This window comes from Anolis carolinensis, chromosome 1 (genome assembly GCF_035594765.1).
Source record: "Anolis carolinensis isolate JA03-04 chromosome 1, rAnoCar3.1.pri, whole genome shotgun sequence".
NCBI lineage: Eukaryota > Metazoa > Chordata > Lepidosauria > Squamata > Dactyloidae > Anolis > Anolis carolinensis.
In genome coordinates this window covers 354,742,362-354,768,055 of record NC_085841.1, presented here as the reverse complement: position 1 = coordinate 354,768,055, position 25,694 = coordinate 354,742,362, and the positions used below count along the sequence as shown (strand labels likewise).

Here is a 25,694-nt window from a genome sequence, read left to right as displayed (position 1 = left end):
CTTTTCAAGAAAAATGTATTTTACGACTAATAATAAAAAAGGCATTAATGACAATGTCTATTTCTATTCTTTCTTTCTTCCAAAATTGGAGTTTGAAAATTCTTTTCAAGAAAAATGTATTTTCCGACTAATAATAACAATAATAAACACATTAATGACAATGCTCCTTCCTTCCAAAATTGGAGTTTAAGATGTCTTACAATTTAGAATACTAGAACTAAAAAGCACAAGAATGCCATCCAAATATCTTGGCATCCCAAAGCCAATTTATGCCCAAGAGAGGCAATTTTTGAAACAAGAAATAAACAGGAAATTACTTCTGCTTCATGCTGTTAAAAAACAACTCTTTGGGGCATAAAATGCTGCATGAAAGTCCCCCATATGGTTAGTATGCTGCCATCTTCCCTTTAGGGCTTGGGATGATTTAGAGGTTAAAATTGTTGTTATTGTTGAAGCATGTGGGTGTATGTGTCTTCAAGATCACCTTAGGCTAATTTGGCCTCACATTGGGCCACCTCTGGTATACAATATGCAGCGATATATCAGTGATATATGAAGACAGCTGTATAACAAGACAGATGGTGTAGCTGTGCATATGTACTGCTGATGTACTTTCTATGGGCAACTGGTTAGTGACTGTGTGAACAGAATGCTAGACTAGGTTGGCCTTTGATCTAATCCAGCATGACTCTTTTGATGTTCTTTGCTTTTCTGTGATTAGTTTATAAATGGGTGGTAGCAATGCCGAAAAAAAGAGCATGTCACTCTGTTATACATTCAGGTTGACCTGCTTGCTGTGCTTGGCATTCAGGTGGAAACACTCTCTGCTAAGCCTTTTCGCAGCCAGCATATGCCACAGCTTCAAGACTGCAGTCTTCATCAAAATAACTCTTTTTGCAATAACAGCGACACATCATATGTAGCTCTGAAACAGTGTGGCTCTTACTAAGCAACAGGGCTATTCTTGAAAGAAATAAAAATGTTGCCAGAGTTGTTTGGAGCTTTAAACATCAGGGAACCAGCATTAAAAGTGACATTTTGCATTGTTTTTAGAAAGAGCTTCATTCCATTTTTCACACATTTTCCTCCTGTAAAAATAATTTGACTCAGCCTCACTAAGTGACAGCTGTGTCTACATTCATTTTATTTTATATTCATAAATTATGGTTTATGAAGCCAAAACTAAACACTATGAATATGTGCTTATCCCTCATCCCTCTTTCAAGTGCTGGCTTTGGCGTGAAGATCCTCGGATAGATGACGCCACAATTCCTTGTTACACTTTAACTGTGGAGCTGTGTTTCAATACCTGTTGAGAAATTGGGGTAATAAATACAACTTGTAGAGGTTACGTTTTTGGAGTATAGCTCCAATAGTCCAAAAATTTGGGTAACATGCACAAAATCTTTCTCTGTCAACAGGATTGACAGTGTACAATAATTAAATTATACAGAAATGTCCAAGCCAGCCAGTTAACCTGAGGATTGCATGCTGGGTGTTTTTATTGTTGTTATGAAGGATACATTATTTATCTAAATATTTTATGTATTGGCTCTCAGCAATATATAAAATGTGCAGCCTCCCAGATATCCCAGAGCAATGAACATCAGGTAAAATAACATTTCAAGCAATACAAAAACTAAAAAAAAACTTTTAAAAATGGAACACCTTTTGATAACTTTAAAAAAACCTAAAATTATAGGTTAAGATAATTTAAAATATGTGTACTACCCACACTGTAGGGCCCTTAAACCTCATTTCCCACCCCCATTCTTTCCAGTCATGACACACTCATATTGTCCCCACTTTGTCTGATTGGCTTTTGTTTCCAGCTAAGCACATTTTCTGTCCTGACAGCTTTTGGAAATTGGCTGCAATGGGCTTTTAATGGTGCACTGTTTTGTTGGTTTTTATCTTTTGTCTTTTAGTGGATGTTTTAATTCTATCAAGTGTTTCACTGCACAGTGAATATCCATTAATTAATTTCCCATATTTTATATCAATAAGGTAGTAAAATGACATTTAAAACAACATTTATAATTTTTAGTGAATGTCATTGTATATGTTCGGCCTACTTATATTTGTTTTCATTTAGTCTCAGAAAAAGAAGGGATATTAATGACTAAAATTATAACAACAACAACAACAACAGCAGCAGCAGCAATTTTTTGCACCTTGGAGCTGAGGCTGCATTCCTCATTTTGTATCACAAGATGTTATTGGGAAAGAGGAGATGCAGATCTCTTCTTTTGATGGCAGCCACACACCTGGAACATTAATTCAAGTTGGCTGTTGAGTAAGAGCTCATAATAATGCTTTATGCAGTCAGCCAGGAATAACTGAAAATAAATATACTCGTATATAGGAAAAATTCCTTAGTTCGACTTTGCGATGAGTGATTGCCTGAAGGATCAGGAAGAAATTTGTCTCCTCTGGGCCAACTCAATAGGCTGTATCCCTCCATGCCAAGACTGGATATCACAGTTTTCTTCTCCAGCCATTTTCTAATGGACAACTAGAAGCGATGTATCTTCACTTCATGTCATTTTGAGAGGTATTTCAGAAGAAGATTGAGGTATTTTCTGTGAAGACTTCGTCAAAATGGCAATAGGAAGTAAAGTCAGAATCCTCCATGTCACCATTTTGAAACAACAGAGTAAAACAGGGATTTAGGGGTTTTTGTAGGGTTATTTTATATATATATATATTCATATTATTGGGGGATTTTTGATGTGATTGTAGGTCAAAAACATCCTGGAAATTTTGCCAATTATGTGTTAGGGGAAGGGGCAGCTTTGGGGACTGCAAAATTGAGGCTTCCTATCTACATGATAATACTTTTCACACAGAGAGAGGGGAAGAGAATAGTGGAGATGATGATGACGAGGAGGAGGAGGAGGAGGATGGTGATGGGCCAACTTGCCAACATGCAATTAAATACACGTAATGAACAGTTAAAATTCATATTCACATTTTAGCTATACCAAGAAACCATAGTTGAGCTTCCTGAGCTGAGCTCTACAGTCAAGAGTTATGCAGAAGAGAGATCCTTGAGATTTGTGGGCCTCTTGTAAGCAGAGAGGTTGGAGGGATGCCGAAATATGGTTTTCTTGGGACATACAAATAGAATCATAGAATCAAAGAGTTGGAAGAGACATAGTAAAAATATTCTTGACAGATGGCCATCCAGTCTGTTTAAAAATTCCAAAAAAGACCCCACCACACTCAGAAGTTATATATTCCATTGCCAAACAAATCTTACTGTCAGGAGGTTCTTCAAAACATTCAGGTGAAATCTCTTGCTCTGCAGTTTGAATCTCTTGCTACATGTCCTAGTTGGGAGAGGAGCAGAAAAACAGCCTGCCCTCTCCTCAATATGATATCATTTAATTTCAACATCCCCTCTTTATTTCCTTTTTTCCAAGCCATAATGCACAGTCATGATTAAGTACTGCATCTGAAGGTATTTTTCTGAGTAGGGTCAGTAGAAAGACTCATGCATCTTATTCTTCCAGACAGTTGCCTCCTTCATGCTTTTACATTACGATTGCCACAAAATCTTAGTGCTCCAATCCTGCACTTTTAGTTTTTATAGTGGGAAAGATAAAGAGTTTTGTGACAGAGCACAATGCAGAGGATTCAAGGGTCACCCCAGATATCTCCAGCTGAATCTAGAAAAGACTCTTCAGACACCCTGGAGAATCACTGTGAGCCCCTAAACTGAGGCCATCTTTGCTGTGTTAGGCTACAACTCCCATTTGCTGCCTGGAGGTGGTGGAGGGCCTAGTCTGAAGGCTACTAGTTTTAAGAAGGCTGTTATAGCCAATGCTGAAAAGAATGAACCAGTGGCCTGGGTCAGAATAAGACAGTATGCTGGTTTTGTTTTGCTTTGCTTTCAAGTGGTGTTGTCATTCTGACCTCGTTCTTGCTTTGAGTAGCAGGGATCCTTTCACTGGGGCACATATTAAGCTAAGTCCATTTACTGGCAGATTGACAATGCCATGTATTCTAGCTGGCTGCCTTCACTGAGCTGTAGAGCAGCAATCCCCTGGGAAGTCTTGAACACAGCTCTGTACTTTTACTTAAACTGTGTTTCTATCCCTTGAGCTTACTGTTGCAGCAGTGACTGGAATGCTGGCTTGGTATTCTGTTGCATGCTGATCATTGGCAATAAGCACCCCCCCCCCCCTCTCTCACACACACACCCATACTCTGATTGAGAGGAGGGATGGGGTTGTATTCTTAGAAAGAATATGGATCCTTTGCTTTTCTTCCACCATACCCGTATTTATGTTTTGATCAAAAATACCAACTGGGATCATTCCCCTTTGTTTGGAACATCCAGGCTGTAAAAATAAAGGAACACTGTCTTATGGAACCGACAAGTGCACTCATACAAATAGGAAAAATGGATGGGGATTGCATAGTCTTCCCTGTGGGGATTGGTAAAAATATTGAAAATATTACCATCCTTTAGCATCAAAAGAAAGGGATAAAAAAGAAGTGTGGTTGAAGGTCATGCAAGCAGCTGCAATGGCCCCAACTTTCCCATTGTAGATGTCCTTTCGCCTTTGTTGGTGCTTCTCCTGCTAGTGATTCTTAAACTCAAGTCCTCAGGATGTTTGGACTTCAACTCCTGGAAGCCTCAGTTGCCTTGGCCTTTGATTAGGGATTCTTGGACCCGAAGTCCAAAACACCTGGAAAACCAGAGTTTGGGAAACATTGCTCTATTCTTTCATCCAGCTCCTCCCCATTCTGGTTTTTCTACCAACTTAAATTGCTTCTCTCACTCATCCACCTTCCTCCTTGCTTCCTCTCCTTCCCTTCTCCGGCCCTTGGTAAGCAGAGCCTTGATAAGTGTGCCAGGTGGCTCTCTCCAAGAAGATCTGAAAACCAGGCATTATAGATTTCTCAGAACACCATCTTTTCCCATCTTCTTGTGCTACTTTCCCATCTACTTCTGAGGCTGTGAATGCTGTGTGACCATGGGATGAATAGTTTCCCATTTAGATCTGGCTGCACCCACATGTTTGATTGTGTATTCTGGCATGGCAAGGGGTCTAAACTGTTTAGTAATACTCATTCTGGTCATTGTAATGGAATTAAATGCTTTACAATGTACTAGAAAGTTTATGTTCTATAGGCAGGATGGCTCCTATGTTATCACCATTTCATACAGGACTGATTTTAGCATGACAAGTGAAATCCCTACCTAAATAATTTCATTGTAGTAAATGACTGCAGACAAAAGCTAATCTAGATTTCCTTTTTGAAAATCCTAGGTTGCTCATCTTGGGCCAAAAATATGATTCAGTGAAAGGATAAGTTCATTTCTTTGTTCCTATATTGGGATTTCAGATGGTAGAGAACAGAAATTACTTGAGAAACATTTGAAAATACCCTTACGGCATTTTGTTTGTTATTCATAGAACTACTGCCATTAATCATTCTTAAAGAGAATGTTTAATTGTTACTTATTAACTGACTTTTCAGTGAGTTCAAAACTTTTTACAACAGTAGTTCTTCAAAGGTTTTTTTTTTACCGTGGGAGCCCTTCAACATCCTGTTAAAACCATTGTGAGGTAGGAACTGACTTCCTGCACCAATGTATCTGTGCTACCTATCAATCATTCTAACAGCCTATTCCTGTCTGGATGATAATGATTAAACTGCAGCTCACTGTTCAGTATTGTATTGATTACATTGTTCTGATCACCCATAACACTGTGGTTCTTTATGTTTCAATTAAGCCAAAGAAGTCTGCAAAGAAACGGGAGCTGATTCAAGCCAGCACAGCAGGAGAGGCGATTGAAAAAATGTTGGAACAGAAGAAGATATCGAGTAAAATTAATTATAATGTGTTAAGGGACCTCAACAGCAAAGGAGGGAGCACACCAAAGAAAGACGATGACAGCGGCAATGACAGCACCACCACCAAGAAGCTGTCAAGGAGAAAAACTCTCCCAGCTCGGAATGTGGCCAGCTCTGTGAACAGCTTGGGGAAAAGGTATAGCAATTGTTCATCTATTGTGCTCTCTGAGTGACAATCAGCACATCAAGGGATTGTTAATGTTTCTTTGACTCTGAAATAATGTTGGGGCTTTCACATCTGTGTTATCATGTGGGCCCAGTTTGATTCCTCCTTTGTGTTCATATACCAGCCATCAGTTTCAATGCAGATTAATCGCTGCAGTATGAAGGCATCCTTCAGAACCTGCAAATGCAGCACTCAGCCACCAATACTTCCTTTCTTAGACTTTTCTGGTATTTTCTAGTTCTTCTGTCTTTTCTAAATGATCAGATTTCACGTTGATGTGCCTCCATTCCTATATGCTGATTTGAAAAATAGATGGTTCTTTTCTGCTGTGACATCTTGCGGTGGTGCAATTTAGTTCTTCTACTGAATTTTGTTCCAAATTTGGGTCGCTAATTACTGTCTTGGATATGAAGCTTTCTAGTAAACAGGCACGCCAATCAATCAATCAGTCAGACTTTATTTATATCCCACCCCATCTCCCCATGGGGATGCCAGTGGAGTGTGCATTCCTAAAACATGAGGGATGGAGCGGAGAAGCTATCATGTTTGTGGCGAAAATAATTCTAATGTGGACATTTATTGCATTTAAACAATATGTAGAGTGCAGGGAATATTCAGATTTCTTCCTCGTGTCTCTACTAGCTACTGTATATCTTTCTTCCTTGCCATCTTATATTTAAAGAGGCTGAATTATTTAACCTTCTGGACCACCCTCCAGCATCTAGAATTGATGCCAGGTGATCTGCCAGAAGAACATCTTACCCTTGGTAATGAATCTGTTGTAGGACTTGCTTTCCCTGTGGCTGATGTCTACCCATCTGTCTACGTCTTCTGCCTCTGCTAAAGCTCAACTGAGTGCCTTGCTCTGCACGGCAGGGCTGTTTAGTAAATGGATGCAAATGGGCAGCATGATGCAAAGTGACAGCTGTAGCTGTAGGGGTACAGAAGCCACTGCCAGCACAGGATTTCTGCCAGTCCTGGGGTCCCAGGGCGGTGGTGACACCTACCAGTTCCTGTGTAATGAGTTGTCAGCCGCCACAGATAAACCACATGCACTGTACACAGCTGTGTCACACATGGAAAGTGAATGACTGCAATATAGCAACATCAGTGGCTTTTGCTGTATTAGAGGTAGTTATATATTTTATATCAAGTCCTTTTTAAAAAGTCAATTTCTGCTAAGTGCACTAAAAATATCATGTGGTGGTGAGTTCCATTATGCATGTAGCATTTCCATTCTATGAATGGCTTATATGTGTGCTTGGAAGGGTGTGTGTTTCCTATTCCTTGTTGCTATTTTTTTCTGAGTACATGTTTGTTGTATATGCACTTGATTCAGGACTTCATGCTATTGATTGTGATGGCAAACTGGCCACCCACTGTTTTAGATCTTACCTAGTAGTGTACAGGTTGTCTTTGCACTCTCATATTTTCTTGTTGAGATTTGGTTGTGACCCAGAATTTTACAGTTGCCAGAGGTCTTCAGTCTGCTCTAAAGCATCCATATGCTGACGCTAATGTGATGGGGGAAAAAATCTATTTTTCTCTGGTGCGTTAACTGTTGAATCGCACATGTCATAAGTTATAGAATCATATAATTGGAAGGGGCCTCATTTTACTGTCTACTAATTTAGTAACCTGATTAAAAAAGTTTGGCAGAATTTGTTCTTGACAAACACATGTTGGCTTCTACTGACCTCTAATTTTCATCAAGATACTTGTAGACAGACTCCTGTATAATCTGTTCTAATATTTTTGCTGTTATTGCAGTTAGACTGACTGGTCTCAATTTCCCTGGATTTTCTTTTTTGTCTTTATTTGAAGAGAGGCACAATGTTTGCTTTTCTCCAATCTTCTGGCACCTCATATGCTCTCCATGATTTCTCAGAAATGACAGCAAGGGATTCAGAGAGCACATGAGCAAACTCCTTTCATAGTCTGGCCCTGCAGATTTCAACTTGTTTAAGATAGCTTGGTGATTCCTGACAAGCTCCCTAACAATCTTGGATTTGCAATCCAGATGCCTTGCTAAAATCTCTGCTGCTTTATGGAAGTACACATAGTTCTCTTTTTGGGGAGAAATATTGAAGCAAAATAAGTATCGAATAATCCTGCCTTTTCATTTTGATATGTTAGCATTTTGCCACCTATGTTCCACAGTCTCCACTGTCTCCTTTGTCATTCTATTTGCTTGAATGTATCGGAGGTGGAGTCTTTGGTTGTCTAGCCAGTCTTAGTTCATTTTGAGTTTTAACTTTCCTTATAGTATTCCAGACTACTTTAAAGATGCCAATACAAACTGACTCGAGTGCTAAGGATCTTTGGGAAGGCCTCGCTTCAGTCCCACATCATAGTTCTGTTTCGTGAGAACGTGGGAGCCTCCTTAGTAGCCTCCTTATTTAAGAGCTGTTGGTGTCTTCTTTTCTTCATATAACATCTCAACAAAGCCTTTACTTGGTACATCGATACTAAGTCAGTAGCATGACTATTCTGAATTTCTTGGTGTTTTTGTCTTCTGGCATACTACTGTGTAGATAGGAAATCGGTGAAGGAAGGAAAGAGAAAATAGTATTGAAGAAATAAAGAGGGGCTATTACACTTCTTTTTAACTGTTTTTATATTGGAAAATTCCCTACATTTAATATCTTTGGGATTGTCTATAGCTTAGAAGCACATAATTTTGCATGCAAAAGTTTATGAAAAGAGTAATATGGCTGGTAGAAACTTCTGGTTATGTCACGACCCAGGCTACAGAGCACCAATAACCATACGCAGAGGCCAGATTCTATCTAATATCTTTATTAAGGAAATATATAAAGTTAGTAAAAGCAAATGTAAAAGTTAGTCCAGAAGCAGACCTTTCAGGAAAGGTCAAATTTAGTCCAAAGAAACAATGTCCAATATGAAATATTAAGGTCCAAAGTTGTAATCCAATAACCGAAACACTCACCTTGCCAGGCAAAGTGAGGGGAGACGACAAGGTCCTTTAGTCCATGAACTTGAGCAAGGCTAGGAAATAACTTGATACTTGAAACAAGGCTTGAAACGTGGAACAAGGTAACGAGGAACAAGAACAAGGTCCGTGGAATAACTTGGTATAATCCGTGAAACAAGGCAAGGTTTAGTCCTGGGAAACAAGGCAAGGTCCGAGGGTAAACAAAGGCTGGGAAACAGGAGCGAAGGCTGGAAACAAGGCTAGGCTTGAGCAGGGACGAGGCTTGAATCGGAGCGCGCTGTCCAGACACAACTCGCTCCGGAGGCTGACGAATTGACTCCGCGAAGTTACTACGCGGGTAAAACACCTATATAGAGTCTAACTTTCCCGCCGAAGCAGTTCTCTGGGAACCAGAAACGAAAGCTAAACTCTGAGACCAGATGTTTGACTCCTTAAAGGTTCTCACGAAAACAGACTTAATTGGGTACATTCTTAGCTGCTATCCTCGCACTCCTGCGCGAAGCTGCTTCCAAACCCCTCTGTTGTTTACAAAACTCATGGCGAGAGAACACGGGAGATGTAGGCTCAGGGTTTGTTTGACATACTTCTGGGACACAACTTTCTTGCAGGTGCAAGGTTCCCAGATCTGCCTGGGAAAGATCTGGCTGAGAAGATTCCAGTTCTGACTGGGAAGGTAAAAAACCCAAGTTTTCTTCTTCATCAGGCATTACAATGTCATGAGCAGGACTACAAGGCCCATGAGTCATCACACTATCCCCCTCCTCAAGGCCCCTCCCAAACTGGGACTCTCTCCCCGAGGCGCGAGGTCGTGGTTTGGCGGGATAGGTCTGATGAAAGCGACGGGTTAGATCAGGAGCATGGACTGTGGAGGCGTCTTCCCAAGAGCGTTCCTCAGGGCCAAAACCCACCCAGTCAATGAGATATTGCAGGCGGCGGCGGTGAAAGCGAGAATCCAAAATGTCCTGAACCTCGAACTCGTCCTCCCCATCCACCAAAATAGGGACGGGGGCCGGCCGGTCTACATCTGGCCGCACACCATCCGCCGGAAGGAGCAGGGAGCGGTGAAACACTGGGTGAATGCGCATTGAACGCGGAAGTTGGAGTTTGAAAGTCACGGGGTTTAATTGCGCCACCACTGGATAGGGGCCAATGAAACGGGCATCTAACTTCCGGCAAGGGCGATGGGAGGGCAAAAAGCGAGTGGACAGAAAAACCCGATCTCCTACCTTGATTTCGGGGCCCGGCTGGCGATGTTTGTCCGCGTGACGTTTATAGTCCTCCTTGGCTTGTTCCAGTTGCTGGAGCAAAAGTTGTTGCACCGCTGTGAGTTCCTGCAGCCAATCTTCTGCTGCGGGAACTTCTGAAGTTTCAATGACAGGGGGAAAGAAACGTGGATGGAAGCCGTAGTTTGCAAAGAACGGCGTTTCTTTTGTAGAAGCCTGGACTCCATTGTTGTAGGCAAATTCCGACAGTGGTAACAGAGAAGCCCAATTGTCCTGTTGGTAGTTTACATAACAGCGAAGGTACTGTTCCAAAGTGGCGTTGGTGCGCTCCGTTTGCCCATCCGTTTGGGGATGATGAGCTGAAGATAAACGAGAGTCTATGTCCAATAGTTTTTGTAGTGCCTTCCAGAAACGAGAGGTGAATTGGGATCCACGGTCTGTGACCAAACTCTTGGGCAATCCATGTAGTCTGAAAACATGTTGGAGGAATAAATCTGCAGTCTCTTGGGCCGTGGGAAGACCTTCACAGGGAATGAAATGGGCTAACTTGGTGAAAAGGTCCACCACCACTAGGATCGTGGTGAATCCACAGGAAGGTGGTAAGTCAGTGATAAAATCCGCAGAAATTATTTCCCATGGGCGAGATGGGTTAGGAAGGGGGTGTAGAAGCCCTGAGGGCTTCTCCCTTCTTATCTTGGAGCGCTGGCATACTGGGCAGGTGTTAACATATTTTTCCACATCCTTGCGGATCTTGGGCCACCAGAAATCTCTTAGGATCAAATGCATGGTTTTAAATAGTCCGAAATGCCCTGCTGGTTTGCAGTCATGACACAGACGAAGTGCTTTTTCCCTGCCCGGTCCGGGTGGGATATAAACATGATTTCTATAGCAAAGCAGTCCATCTTTAAGCGAAAAGGGAAAATGCAGACCTTGACGAAGTTGGTCCTGCGCCCAGGCATCTGCTTGCTGACTAGCCCTGATTTCTTGAGCACAGATGGGCCCTGGAGTAGAGGGAGTTGAATCAATGGGAGTGGATTTGGTGTTCCCCACTGTGAGCGTGGCAAAGTTCTCGGGTTGTAGTAGTTGGGATTCAAAGGTCTCCTTGCGTCCTGCAGCGTATTCCGGTTTACGTGACAGGGCGTCTGCTTGCTTGGTTTGGGCTGGGGTCACATAATGAATCTGGAAGTTGAAAAGTTCAAAGAATAAAGCCCAACGTTGCTGCCTTTGATTTAGCTTGCGGGCAGTTCTTAGATGTTCTAGATTCCGATGATCAGTGTGGACTTCAATGGGAAATTTGGCCCCTTCTAGCCAATGTCTCCAAGTTTCAAAAGCTGCCTTTATGGCTAATAGTTCTTTTTCCCAAATGGTATAGTTCCTCTCTGGTGCGGTTAGTTGACGAGAATAATAGGCACAAGGATGAAGGTGATCTCCCACCGGTTGTAGGAGCACAGCCCCAATTGCCACATCAGAGGCGTCCGCTTGCACCACAAAAAGGGTTTCAGGATCTGGATGCTGAAGGATTGGCTGGGATGTGAATAATTTCTTTAGTTGCTGGAACCCTTTCTCTGCTTGATCAGTCCAGCGGAAGGGCTGTTTTCCACGGATGCAGCTAGTGATTGGGTCAGACCAGCGGGCAAAATCTGGAATGAACTTGCGGTAATAGTTCGCGAACCCCAAGAATCGCTGCACCTCCTTCTTGTTAGTTGGCGCCCGCCATTCCAATACTGCTGAAACCTTGGCTGGATCCATGGAGAGCCCTAGAGGCGAGATACGGTATCCAAGGAAATCTACCTCTTGTAGATCAAAAGCGCATTTTTCCAGCTTGGCATAAAGTCCATGATCCCGCAATCGTTGTAACACCATTTTGACGTGGTTCTCATGTTCTGATTGTGATCTAGAAAACACCAAAAAATCGTCCAGGTAGATTATCAAGAACCTATCTAGATAGTCCTGGAAAATGTCATTGACAAAATGCTGGAACGTTGCGGGAGCTCCGCATAATCCATAATTCATAACTCGGGACTCGAATAATCCGAATTTGGTTTGGAAGGCGGTCTTCCACTCGTCCCCTTCTCTGATGCGAACTAAGTTGTAAGCTCCCCGAAGATCCAGCTTGGTGTAAACCTTGGCTCCTCGAAGTCGGTCTAGTAGATCCGAGATTAAGGGCAGGGGATAGCTGTTCCGCTTGGTGATATTATTCAATGCTCTGTAGTCCACCACCAAGCGTAATTCCCCTGACTTCTTCACAAACATCACTGGGGAGGCGGCTGGGGATTGAGAGGGTCTGATGAATCCCTTGCGAAGGTTTGTCTCTATGAATTCCCTGAGAGCTTCTTGCTCTGGTTCAGTCAGGGAGTAGAGATGTCCTCGCGGGATCGGGGCCCCCTCCACCAAGTCAATGGCACAGTCATAAGGTCTATGTGGGGGTAACTTTTCGGCTTCTTTTTCATTGAATACATCCCAATACTCGGAGTACTTCTTTGGCAAGGTGATAATGGGCTCGGTGTCTGTGGCATGGCAGACCTTGGCTACGAGGCAATGGTTTTGGCAGTACTTTGAAGCAAACTGCAGTTCTCTGTTGGACCAGGAGATGCTTGGGTCGTGAAGCGTCAGCCATGGAATCCCCAAAATCACAGGGAAATGGGGAACCTCAGTAACAAAGAAGGAAATCTCTTCCATATGTTCCCTTATCCACATCCTGGTGGGTTCCGACCACTGGCTTACGGGGCCCGTCTTGAGAGGGCGGCCATCGATGGCTTGCACCACACGGGCATTCTTGAAGTCATGATATTGTAATCCCAGAGAGTCGGCATACTCTCTATCAATGAAATTGTTGGTAGCTCCTGAGTCTATCATGGCGTGGATCATGACGGGTCCCTTTTTTGCTGACCATAAGGTGACCACTGGAAGGAACAGGACCCCGGTTGGCGGCTCTTGAACGGGTTTCTTGACCGGGTTGGCGAGCCTCTCTACGCCCGGTCGTTGGCTTCCCCCGCCGGCTGTGTGCCAGCCGCCTCAGACGCCTTCGTCTCCGTGGAGGACGCCGCCGCAAGACGGGCGGCGGGCTTCCCTTTGGCTGGGCACTCTCTGGCGAAGTGGCCCCCATTCCCGCAATACCAGCAGAGATTTAGGCGTTGGCGGCGGGCCTTCTCGGCGGCATCTAATCTGGGACGCACATTGCCCAACTGCATCGGCACCTCCTCGCTCCCTCTGGGGTATGGGGATGGTGGTGGGGGTCTCCACACTGGACGCGGCTGAACGCTGGTGGGAGCGGGAGGTTTTGCCCCAGCTCTACCGCTCTGGCCTCGTACCCACTGTTTTCTGTTGGCAATCATGACTTCAGCCCGTAAACATTGATCGATGAGTGCTTCCAGCGTTTGGGGAGGATCCACCTTGGAGATTTCCTCCAGCATTTCAATGTTGAGACCCTCCCGAAATTGTCCTCTGAGGGCAACATCGTTCCAGCCGGTGTTGTGGGCCAGCACTCGGAACTCGGCTATGTACTGAGACATGGGTCTGTCTCCTTGGAAGAGGCGGCGGAGTTTGTGCCCGGCGGCCTCCAAATTGTCCTCGATTCCCCAGGTCGCCTTAAGGTGGTCCAAGAAGTGTTGCGCTGACCTTAGATGTGGGGAGGCTTGGTCGAACAGAGCCGTCGCCCAGTTAGCCGCTGGCCCGTCTAGGAGACTGTAAATCCACGCCACCTTGATGTCTTCCTGGGGAAACTCGGCATCACGGGCCTCTAGATAAGCTTGGCATTGGCGACGGAAAACATGAACCTTAGAAGCTTCTCCAGTAAACTTGGTTGGCAACGCCATGGCCGGAAGACGGATTCCGCGTTCCTTCAAACCCTTTATTTCCCCATCCTGTGCATTGAGCTTATCACGGATTCGGTCCACCTCATCCTTGTCGATGGTGTAGGTAATCGGCTGGCCGCTCGGCCCAGGTACGGTTCCGGTAGACATTCTGGCCGAGGTTAATTGGTGCTTAGGGTGGCGGAGTCAAACTGTCACGACCCAGGCTACAGAGCACCAATAACCATACGCAGAGGCCAGATTCTATCTAATATCTTTATTAAGGAAATATATAAAGTTAGTAAAAGCAAATGTAAAAGTTAGTCCAGAAGCAGACCTTTCAGGAAAGGTCAAATTTAGTCCAAAGAAACAATGTCCAATATGAAATATTAAGGTCCAAAGTTGTAATCCAATAACCGAAACACTCACCTTGCCAGGCAAAGTGAGGGGAGACGACAAGGTCCTTTAGTCCATGAACTTGAGCAAGGCTAGGAAATAACTTGATACTTGAAACAAGGCTTGAAACGTGGAACAAGGTAACGAGGAACAAGAACAAGGTCCGTGGAATAACTTGGTATAATCCGTGAAACAAGGCAAGGTTTAGTCCTGGGAAACAAGGCAAGGTCCGAGGGTAAACAAAGGCTGGGAAACAGGAGCGAAGGCTGGAAACAAGGCTAGGCTTGAGCAGGGACGAGGCTTGAATCGGAGCGCGCTGTCCAGACACAACTCGCTCCGGAGGCTGACGAATTGACTCCGCGAAGTTACTACGCGGGTAAAACACCTATATAGAGTCTAACTTTCCCGCCGAAGCAGTTCTCTGGGAACCAGAAACGAAAGCTAAACTCTGAGACCAGATGTTTGACTCCTTAAAGGTTCTCACGAAAACAGACTTAATTGGGTACATTCTTAGCTGCTATCCTCGCACTCCTGCGCGAAGCTGCTTCCAAACCCCTCTGTTGTTTACAAAACTCATGGCGAGAGAACACGGGAGATGTAGGCTCAGGGTTTGTTTGACATACTTCTGGGACACAACTTTCTTGCAGGTGCAAGGTTCCCAGATCTGCCTGGGAAAGATCTGGCTGAGAAGATTCCAGTTCTGACTGGGAAGGTAAAAAACCCAAGTTTTCTTCTTCATCAGGCATTACAATGTCATGAGCAGGACTACAAGGCCCATGAGTCATCACAGGTTAAGACCTTAGATAGCAGCTGTGAGTCTTAATAGACAATGTACTGACTAGATGGACCAATGATTTAGTTGATATAAAGTGACATCGTATGATCATAAAGGCACAGATGTACATGCAGATGTAGAAATTCTCTTTCTAAATGCAGTATTTCATCTTCTAAGAACCTAGCAAGTGCATATATTATTTTGATTTTTCTCAGAATTAAAGATTCATGGTAGGCCTTTTGATCTTTTTCCCCATAACTTTAAGTGCAATACATCTTATATAGCATGCATAAATTCCTTTGTTCAGCATGATTCTTCGTTGTAGTGCAGAAATCCCTTTGTTCACATATGCTCCTCTTGAGGTGTTAATAGATAAATGCATTTTTCTTCAGCAATACAATAATCATAGTAATTTATGTGCAATTAAGGAAAAGACATGCTGCACTTCTCATTTGACAACGAAGCCCCTAGTGTGTCTCCATCAAGGAGTCGTGAGCACAGATCTTACTAGCCGTTTAATTTGCAGTGATTAATACTCTTCGTGGTTTTATCTTTATATATCTGAAATATTTAGCAATTTTTTATCTGACAAAGAACTTTGCCTAATAAGCAACTGTGAGAAGTATGCTTTTAACCCCATGCTTCAGTTACTTAAGACTTCAAGGTCAAGTGATGATGCATTCAATGACACCTACATTAGTACAGATATTAAGGGTTGCAACTGCACAGCCAAGAATCCTGGGTTTGGTGGGCCTCAATTTTGGAGAATCTTGGTTTATCATAGGAGTCAGGTACTGAATTGGTCCTAGGTGGCGGACTGACCACAGAACCAAATTGACAGACTGGATAGAAGGGCATTGTCTCACCCAAGGCCAACCTCTCCTCTGATCAAGGCTCCTCCTCCTCATGACATCATTTCCCTTTTTCTGTGGAGAGAAACACAAGGTTCCTTCTTATTATCTCTGGTATCAAATAAGAGCTAATAATTGCATTGTTTTCCTAAAAAGTGGAAATTCAATGGAGAACCAGGCATGACACATTGTTATCTCTGATCTGTGACCAAAAATAGAATCAAAAGCCTCCAGTGGGAATCACCAGGTATTCCCCTGATCCACCTGCATTCCCCGCTGGGAATTCTAGCCTCTTGGGGAGACAGTAGCAACGTGTTCCTGTGTGAAACTTACATTTCCAGTAAACTATGCAGGGAGAAGGTCTCCTCAACAAAGTAGGGTGGTAATTTAGGAGAAGGAGGCACAGCTTTGGGGACAGGAAAAGCATAAGTATGTAAATCTGAACTTGATTCATTTTTTTTCAAAGTAAATGATAGCAACCTGTAAAAAATCTCATTCACATAGGCTGGCATGAGACTATTTGCACATTTTCACTAAGTGTTTTAAAGCATTTCTTGAAAGCAATAATTGTTGGCCTCTAGTAGATGTGAGGGGGTGTTCCTCTTCAACACCTTGGCTGTCTCTTCTCCCTCTTGCTATTTAACATAAACATTAATCCACTGCAAGAAATTGCCTGAAATTGGACAGCATGTCTTCTTTCCATCTAATCTCCAAGAAGCTGTTTCGGTATTAAATCATTGTTTTTTGCCAATAAAGTATGAAGGTGAAGAAACAGAAGCTTAATTCATAGAAGACAGAGGTGCTCCTGGTCAGTTGGAAGGCAGGCTAGGGAATAGGGATTCAACCTATGCTGGATTTCTCCTTGAATTCTTGGGTTGTGGCTTGGGTGAACTCTTAGATCAGCTCTGCACTTGGAGGCCCAAGTTTGGCAGTAGCTAGGAGTGCATTTGCACAATTAAAACTAGTGTGCCAGATGTGCCCATTTTTGGAGATATCAAATCTGGCTATGATAACATGCCTTGATTGCAACCCATTTGGATTACTTTAACACATTCTATGTGAGACTGTCTTTGGAAACTGTTCAGGAAATTTATCAGGTACAAAATGCTGCTGCTGACTGCTGACTTCTGACTGGAGTTGAGTGTAAGGACCACGCAATTCCCTTTGTTGAAGTGGCTTCACTGGTTGCTGGTCCATTTCAGGGCACAGTTTGTTGGCAGAAGTCCAGGTTACCTGAAAGCCCCACTTCTCTGTATGAACTGTCTTGAGTATTACAATCTTAAGGGAAGGGCTTTCTCTACATTATACACACACACACACACACACACACACACAGTATATATATATCTGCCTTGAATCCCAGTTTTGGGGCAAAGGGAATGATGATGATGATGAACCAGAAGTGCTAACTTTGCTAACAATCAACCTGCCCTTTTTAACTTGCTGTGTATATGTAATGACTAATTTATAGTCATTAATATGCCAGAGTAGAGGCCTTGGGAGACCTTTATTACATTCTGCACTTATTTAAAGCTTTGGCAGTAAGATGAGAGAAGGATCTCTGTCCAACCTTTGAGAATTTGTCAGGTTATTCACACTAAGTCATACCATCACTTATTCCTTCTTTACCTGCTATTGCATAACTGAATACAGGAGAGGTAATTCTACAGTACTTGGTGTGGTTTAGTAGAAATAGGTAGCTTATCACTTCTTCTTTAAATAATATATCTTACATTTTGTATTAAAGCATCCTTCTTATAGAGTTTCCTTCCAAGGAAATCTTTCCAAGTTAATACATTTAAAAAAAGGAATCAATTTTCCTATCAATTCTTTTTACTGGATTTGAAATAAGGAGGACAATTGCCTGATGCTTTAACAAAGAAAACTCTCCTGGATGAAACTAGTAAAGGGGCTCTTGTAGCTCTGAGTTGTGGGAATGTTCAGCTTTTGACAACATTACTGTGGTTCTGACCATTTTCCCAAACTGCAGATTGAAAATACTCACGTTGTGGCTTGCTTCTCTTTCTTTCTTCTCCTATAGCCTATTGGTACTAGCACAAGACGACAGTAAAAGTAGAAAAAAAAATACTCCACTTTTTAAACCTAGTTTTCTAAAACATCTCTCTAGGAATCTCTAGGTCCTCCAGTGAGATTCTGTGGGCAACTTCCAGTAGAGCACTGGAGAACATTTTATTCAAAACTGAATAATCAAATTTGCAAAAGTCAGACCTGCAAATGTGGAGGGCACTGCTATGCTTTGTTTGTAGGTTACACAGTAGAATAATGATAGAATGTTAGATTTGACCATGGCCATCATTGGTGTCACCATTGTCTGTTGACTTTCAATGCAGTTGAACAGTATTAATCCTTAATCAGCATTTCTGAATAGCATTTGTTCCATTTCTTGGAGCATCTAATTGTGGGTTTGGAAATGTTTGTGAGACTTTAAAATGCCATTCTATGGCCAAGGAAAAGTCTAGCAGCTAATACGTTGGTATGAAGTATACCACTATTAACAGAAGCTAATTGCATTGCAGTGCAAGTTGTTTTTATCACAAATGGAATGCTATTATTTGTTTCATTACATTAAAAAAGCAAACAAAAAGTACTTTTAACCAAAACATCAGAGCAATATTTAAAATACCCATCAACTCTAGGTCTAAAGAAGATCTGAATACATGCACAGAGACACGTTTTTCAAGCTCAATTTTATGTAAATATGTTAATACATTTTTCACTCGGTGTAGTTTAAAACTGCTTGATAGATAAAGGTCAAATCTAATTTTCACATGGAACATGTTTTTTTTAAGGGTCTCTCTCCATTTGACAGACTAGTTTAGCTTCCACTGACTGCTTCAGTGTTTTCTACGTTACTTGTTCAACTTGAGCATTGTTTCTCATTAATGTCTTGTCTGCAGACTAATAGCTCTAGTCGCAGGACTGCCTTTTATAAGAATGTGGACTCTTCCCTCTCAGAAGGTTTCTGTTTTTCTGAATTGTGTTTCTTTAGAATTGAAACTTGTTTCATTATTTCTTTCTATGTTTTCCAAAGCTGACTGAAAGGAGGAGTGGTGCATTCAGTAAAATTTCTGGCTGCCTGTTATAATCCTTGTTTGAACTGAAATCATTACTGTGTTGCTTGTGAAGTCAGATCTGTTATATAGAGAAAATGTGGGATGTGAAGGGCTGTCCAAGTCAGTGCTTTATAAAATGTGAAGGCTTTCTGTTTCTTAGTACTTAAAATGAAATATGATATATGAGAATACCGGCAGTATAATAAAGGGAAGAAATTTGTTGGGCTAATCTTTTGAATCCAGGAAGAGATGAAGCAGGTCTGCAAAGTACACTGGATCCTCTTGCAAGGCAGAGTCTTGTTCTAGACAGAGAGGGAAAGAGAGAAATTGTATTCAAGATATTCAAGATTGAATCCATTCTCATGTTATAGGTTGACATATTTTGAAATATTTTATTTTGAAATTGAATTTTAATTTCAAGCTTACCCTGAAATTATTCTTGCAGCTGCATCTTGTGGAGGCAAGTATTTTAACTGCATGCCTTAATGTGAAAGCACTACCTAGTCTCTTCAACATCAAGGTTTTGTACTATAGGCTTATACAGTGTTCCCTCACTTATTCACAGGTGTTACGTTCCAGGACCATAAGGGTAAATCCGCGAAGTAGGGACACTGTATTTATTTTAATATTTATATGTTATTTTAGTAGTTAGGTGGCCTTTCTCCCCATCGCAAGCCCCGGGGAGGCTCACGGGCTGTTTTGCACTGTTTGTTCCCTACCGGCACCAGCGGGTCCCTCGCTCTTCTTCTTCCTGCGCTTCTTCTTGCCGCCCGCCTACCCACCAGCTCCCGCTTGTAATGGTATACTATTGTAGTGGTATACTGGCGCCAGTGTGGTGTATTGGCTTGAGTGCCAGACAGTGGGAGATTAAAGTTTGAATACCCATTTTGCCATGGAAACCTACTTGGTGATCTTGGGCTAGTTTCTCAACTCAGGGAAATTATTATTCTTATATTTATTTATATTCTGCTTTATCTCCCCCAAAGGGAGAGATAAAGGCAAACCCTCTCTGATCACCTTTTGCCAAGAAACCCCATGATAGGTTTGCCTTTGGGTCCCCTTTAGTTGGAATTGATTTGACGTCATGCAACAGAAAAGTTCATCAGAGAGCTGTATGCTAGACGCATAGGGTAAAGATGATAAAAAGATGCATTGCAGAAATAGGAGGATGTTAAAACTACATTTTTTCCTGGGTGTCTTATGTTTCTTCCAAGGTGTTTGTTCAAGGTGGTATACATAAACCTAAGCCTAGTTGATGGTCTCTGTTGGAATATAGGCCCACTGAGATCTTACGTAAATAATACCTTGCCAAGTTCCTATTGATTCAGTGGTTCAACTGTGGTTAGAACTAAGAGTTGGACTGAGGCCATAATTTCTCTCCCTTTCCCTTTATATCCTCACAAAGCCCTATGAAGTAGGGAGAAAAGAAAGCCATTTGACTCCAAGTTATCCAGTGAACTGGGTTGTTGAGTGTAGGTTCAATCTGGACATTTCCAGCCTTGAATGGTTTAACGACAATCTGACTGTGGTTTCCTGTGAGACAGAGAATGTAAAGATCAGTTCACTGATCTATTAATAAAAGTTCAAAAATAGAATTTATATATATATCAAATATATTTTGGGTTTTATGTAACATATTTTATATATTATAAAGTATTTTAAAATTGCGTATGTGAACTGGTAGTCATCCTTTTTTTATTTAGCATACCGTATTTGTATCGTACCACCCTTGTATAGATTTGTTCCTGGAAGATAAAGGACATGAACTAAAACACTTCTTTATTTTCAAGTGCCAAAGACATCTTTGGTTTCTTGACAGTATTTCCTTATTACTTCAGTTATTCTGCACATTATATAACTGGCTATGTTGATATTCAAAATTCTTTAAATAAAAAACTAAGATTCAATTCGTTTCATCACTTCTAGTGATTCTCAGCCTTATAGTAGGACTTGAATGGGATTAAAAAGTATTGAACTCCTTTATACAATATTATACAGCCTGATATGATTTGAGAATTAAAGAGGACAGAATTTTAGGGGGAAAAGTCTATTTCAGTGTAGGAAATTTCATTATCTAAGTTACTTAAATTAGGTGGATACATAGATAATTATTATGCTTGTTGACCTGACTGTTGATCAAAAGGACCTGAAACTCAGCTTCTATTCAGATTGAATAGTTTATCTATTTTGCTACATTTTGACGGAAGCAGCTATTATAGATGGGCTCCAATTTTCCAATGATTATGAGCCTCTGGGACTTTTTATACAACAATGTTGTTGTAGAATTTGGTGCCCTGTATTGGGGTAGATAAACGAACAACTTTTCGTTTTTCCAAACATTAAATTGAATGACTACATAAAAAACAGGAAAGGTTTAATAATGATGATAAAATATTTCCATTTCAAAAATAAAAAAGATGTCCTGTGGAAAAACTGCACACACAGGTTGAGTATCCCTTATCTAAAATGCTTGAGATGAGATGGGTTTTGAATTTTGGAGTTTTTCAGATATTGTAATACTTGCTTATACATAATAAGATATCTTGAGAAATGACACCCAGTTCTAAAACAAAATTCACATCTGTGTTCATTTTTAAAGAGTAAAGTTGGGAAGAAAATTAATAAAGTAAGAAAAATCATATTCTATACAGTCTGCTTAGTTACATATGTAAAATCTTCTGATCTGACCCTTTACCAGATAATAATTTCACTGAGGGATGGAGGTCCTCAGAAGGATGATGTTTCCACTCATTCCCATCAGTGAGTGAGGTCCTAATTCTGATTGTTGTAGCCTTGTTTCTGACAGGAGGAGAGTATGTAGAAATATCCGCCCCTTATGTCCCAGGTGAACAGACCTCCATCTCTTGGTGCAGAAAGATGTAGATTTGGGAGGGTGTTTGTGACTATGGAAATAGTATCACACAGGAACAATAATAATGTGGCACAAAGACAACCCCAATTCTCAACACATTAGGGTGGGGAGGAGGATTACAGTCTGCCACATCAGAATTATATACAGGGTATTTTTAATCTAAAGGGAAAGAAGAGGAAGATGTTAAAGCAACCTGCCCAGCCAGCCAAAAGTACTGTTGAGCTATAATTAAATTGGCTCACCAGTTTTGCATAGGAAAGTTAGTAATTGAAAAGTAGATTTTCCATTGGATTATTTGTTTTAATCGTATTTGGTGGGGAGTCCAATTGCTTTGAATTTCAGATTGTTCGCCCTTCAATTTTCCTTCAGATGTTTTCCACAAAAGTGAGAAAGAACTTCTGGCTATAATGGGAGGTGTTTGGTCTTTGAGTTAATGCTCACTTGCCTTATTGAAGCTGCTAAAGATAGTTGAGCTGACTCATGGGAATGACCTTGAATGGAGCTAATGTGTGTCCTCCATTGCCTGCAGCTGAATTAACAAGGAACTGATCTACCAAAGCCTCTGGCAGTGTATTGGCATTCTAGTGCTGTTGAATATTTTTATTCTGAATGAGGAGCAAAGATAGTTGGTTGGGAAAGGAGGAGCAGTAGATCATATATACTGAATAAATTAAAGTCATACTCACTTTCTCACATGTGAATTTGGGTAAGTTGCAGTTTCCTGTCACTTCATAATCCAGTGCAGTGACAGGAGACTACTAGGAGTGCTGTCAGGATAGAGCGGGTATCTTTCTTTACTCAAGAGATAAAGAAATTAAGAAAAGAGATGAATTTTAGAGAAGGGGTAACAAATCACATTTGACAGCATTGCCTTTTCCTCTTTTTCTTGCCAGGTAGAATCAGAGGTGAAATATGGTTCATCAGTAAAAAAAGCAGAGGTGCCATCTTATGTTTGTGGATTGTATGTAGACCCTGCTAGGGTGGTAGGATACATAAATAAGAGCAAGAGCTAGTTGAACTTTGAGGTAATTGCAAAACAAAAACAAAAAAAGGAAAAACATGCTAGAGAATATAGGTGCTTAACATTCTGGTGTGCAAAATGGAAAATGCCAAAATTTTGATAGAATCTCCTGTCAAGGTCACAGGAAACCTCCCAAGAGCCTTCAGGAATCCATCTGGATCCATAAGCTTCTGGGGCAGACAGTCTTAGCCCCTTGTCTGTTCTAGCTGCCCAGTTTTAGGTGCATACACTTCAACCCAGAAAATAGGCAGTTAATGTCCTGGTGCTCTGAATGGCATATGATGGATTTGGAAGGATAATCGCTTTATAAAAAGCATCTTGATAACCCTACAGATGTCCTGATCTTCAAAAACTTTTGTGTTCAACTGTGCACTTTGGCACAACATGGACATCTTTACTTCCACAACTTTGAACAGCATTGGACAAAAACATCCAACCTTCTGGAGGATAGCTTTTGCATACTTATGATACTAACAGCATTCTGGTGATAGTTTTTAAAAAAATAGTTTTTCCAAGTCTTCATTGAGAAGAAGAAACACATTGCAGTTGGTCCCACTGAAGCTGATGGAGTGGGTTGTGCTGCTTTCAGGGCACAAGAGAAAAGCAGGATGGTTTGATTTATAGTTCACAGAGAGCAATGTGTCTTGAGCTGTCTGATGTGAGAGACCAGTCGCCTTTGTCTCAATGTGTCAGAGACCAGTATCACAGTTGTTAAACAAATATTGTAATGAATAAATAAAGCCTTGATCTTTGCTTATAAGGTATAGCTTGCAGTGTTACGAACTCTTCCTGTATTGGCCTGGAAGGAAACCCATTGTAACATATAGTGATTCCACATCAAGCTCACCTTAGCAATTGACTGAGCTACCTTCCAATGGTCTTAGCTTAAATGGACTTAAATGGTTAGTGGCATTTAGATACTCTCTTTCCCTCTGCAAAATTATGATGCCAAGTCCAAATGACAAGCTAGCTCATATACTCATTCTTCCCAAAACCTTTATTAAATTTGTGTTGTATTGGCCATTAGTATGCAGGTATGTTTTCTTATCAATTTTGCATCCTAAATAACCAGAGGCAATTTTGTCACAACAATAGAAGTGTATTGACGACACAAGGGTGTATGATTGATCAAAAGTGGCAGATTTGTTTTGCCTTCAACTCTTTCCATTAGCACTCTTATTGACTGTTTAGCAGAGGGAAGATTGGCTCACGATATGAGGGTAGCATCAGATTTTTTGTTGTTACTGTTAACAACATTTCTGTTATGTTATAAAAAAACCATTAACTATACTTCAGAAAAAAATGTTTCCAAAGTTGATGGAAAGGGAGAGAGAGGAGGTGTATGGGAAATCATTCTTTCAGTCGGGATAAAGATAGTTTAAAGATATATTCCCAGACTTGTGTGAATATTCAAAACTGCAGATAATAGCAACCTCTATTGAAATGAAGGACTTCTGGTCCAAGAATTCCATAGAATTGCACTGGAGGACCTAGAAAGTGCCCAGAGAAAACATTTTTTCAGACATGGATCAGTGAAACTATGGATATCAGTGCCATGGGTACAGGTATTGTACTGTGCTATAAAATACTACTTCTCAAAATATTTAAAATGCCTGACTAACAGTGACCAATACTCTTTGAATGCTATATTATTATCATATTTGCATACTTTACTAAAAATTAATCAATTACCGGCAACAGGCCAGCACCAACTTGTGGGCTGCATCTTTTTGAGGAGCAGTACTTTAAGTAAGAGCACAAAAAGAGCTGTACTAAATCAGACCACAGTATATCTACATGTTGTTCCTGAAGTGGTTAACCAGATACTTACAGGAAATTTCATCCACATCAGTTTACTGTGTTATCTCTTTGTTATGGCAGATGGCATGATCTTTAGAATACGAGAAAGATCTGACCTAGTCCAGCATTCTGTTTAAACAGGAACTGATCCATTACCTCTCATCAGCTTTGACAGGAGTGTAACTGCATCCTTCATCTTACACCCAGCAACCAATATGCACAGGGATAGTGTCTGGGATACCGGAGGTGCTAAATAGTTATCTTGACTAGCCTATGACCCAAATTTCCACGAAACCTTTCTTTTAAAATTGTCATATTGGCAGCCATTACTACATTCTGTGACAGCAAACTGTTCAAGTGTACTGGACAGATTTGTGCATAGGAGGTTTGCCTTTCTTTGAGGGTGAGAGAGTGTAACTTGTCCGAAGTCACTAAGTGGGTTTCCATAGCCAAACAGGGCTTTGAACTCTGGTTTCCTGGAGTCTAGCTCTCAAACCACCATGCCACATTGGTTCTCTGTACTTAATCTTTCATGGTTCAGCTTCAGAATGACACTGCATTCTAGTATTATGAGAGAGGGAAAAGCTTTTCTTCCTTTGTTCTATTTAGTGGGAGCCACTATAATGTGATTTGAGTGTTGGACTATGACTCTGGTGGCAAAGGATCAGATCCCTGCTCAGTCATGAAACTCACTGCATGACCTTGGGCAAATGCTACTCTCATAGACTCAGAGGAAGGCAATGGTAAACCTCTTTTGAGTAATCTTTCTAAGAAAACCCTGTGATAGGTTCTCCTTAAGGCTGTTGTAGGTCGGAAACAACCTGAAGACACACAACTACAATCTGTTTCATCTGCACCATGCTTAATTTATTTATATCTCCCCTTACTGGCTTGACCT

At 41.4% G+C, this 25,694-nt stretch overlaps 1 protein-coding gene across 2 annotated transcripts in view; it reads left to right on the top strand.

Annotated features, from left to right (window-relative positions):
- The window catches only part of brf1 (BRF1 RNA polymerase III transcription initiation factor subunit), a 267,788-nt gene that overhangs the window by 193,910 nt on the left and 48,184 nt on the right, over nucleotides 1-25,694 (top strand). For both annotated transcript variants that reach the window (XM_003214279.4, XM_062968566.1), the window contains one exon: nucleotides 5,751-6,007. In XM_003214279.4, the coding sequence (XP_003214327.1) occupies nucleotides 5,751-6,007 (257 nt within the window). The remainder of the gene's footprint in view (nucleotides 1-5,750; nucleotides 6,008-25,694) is intronic.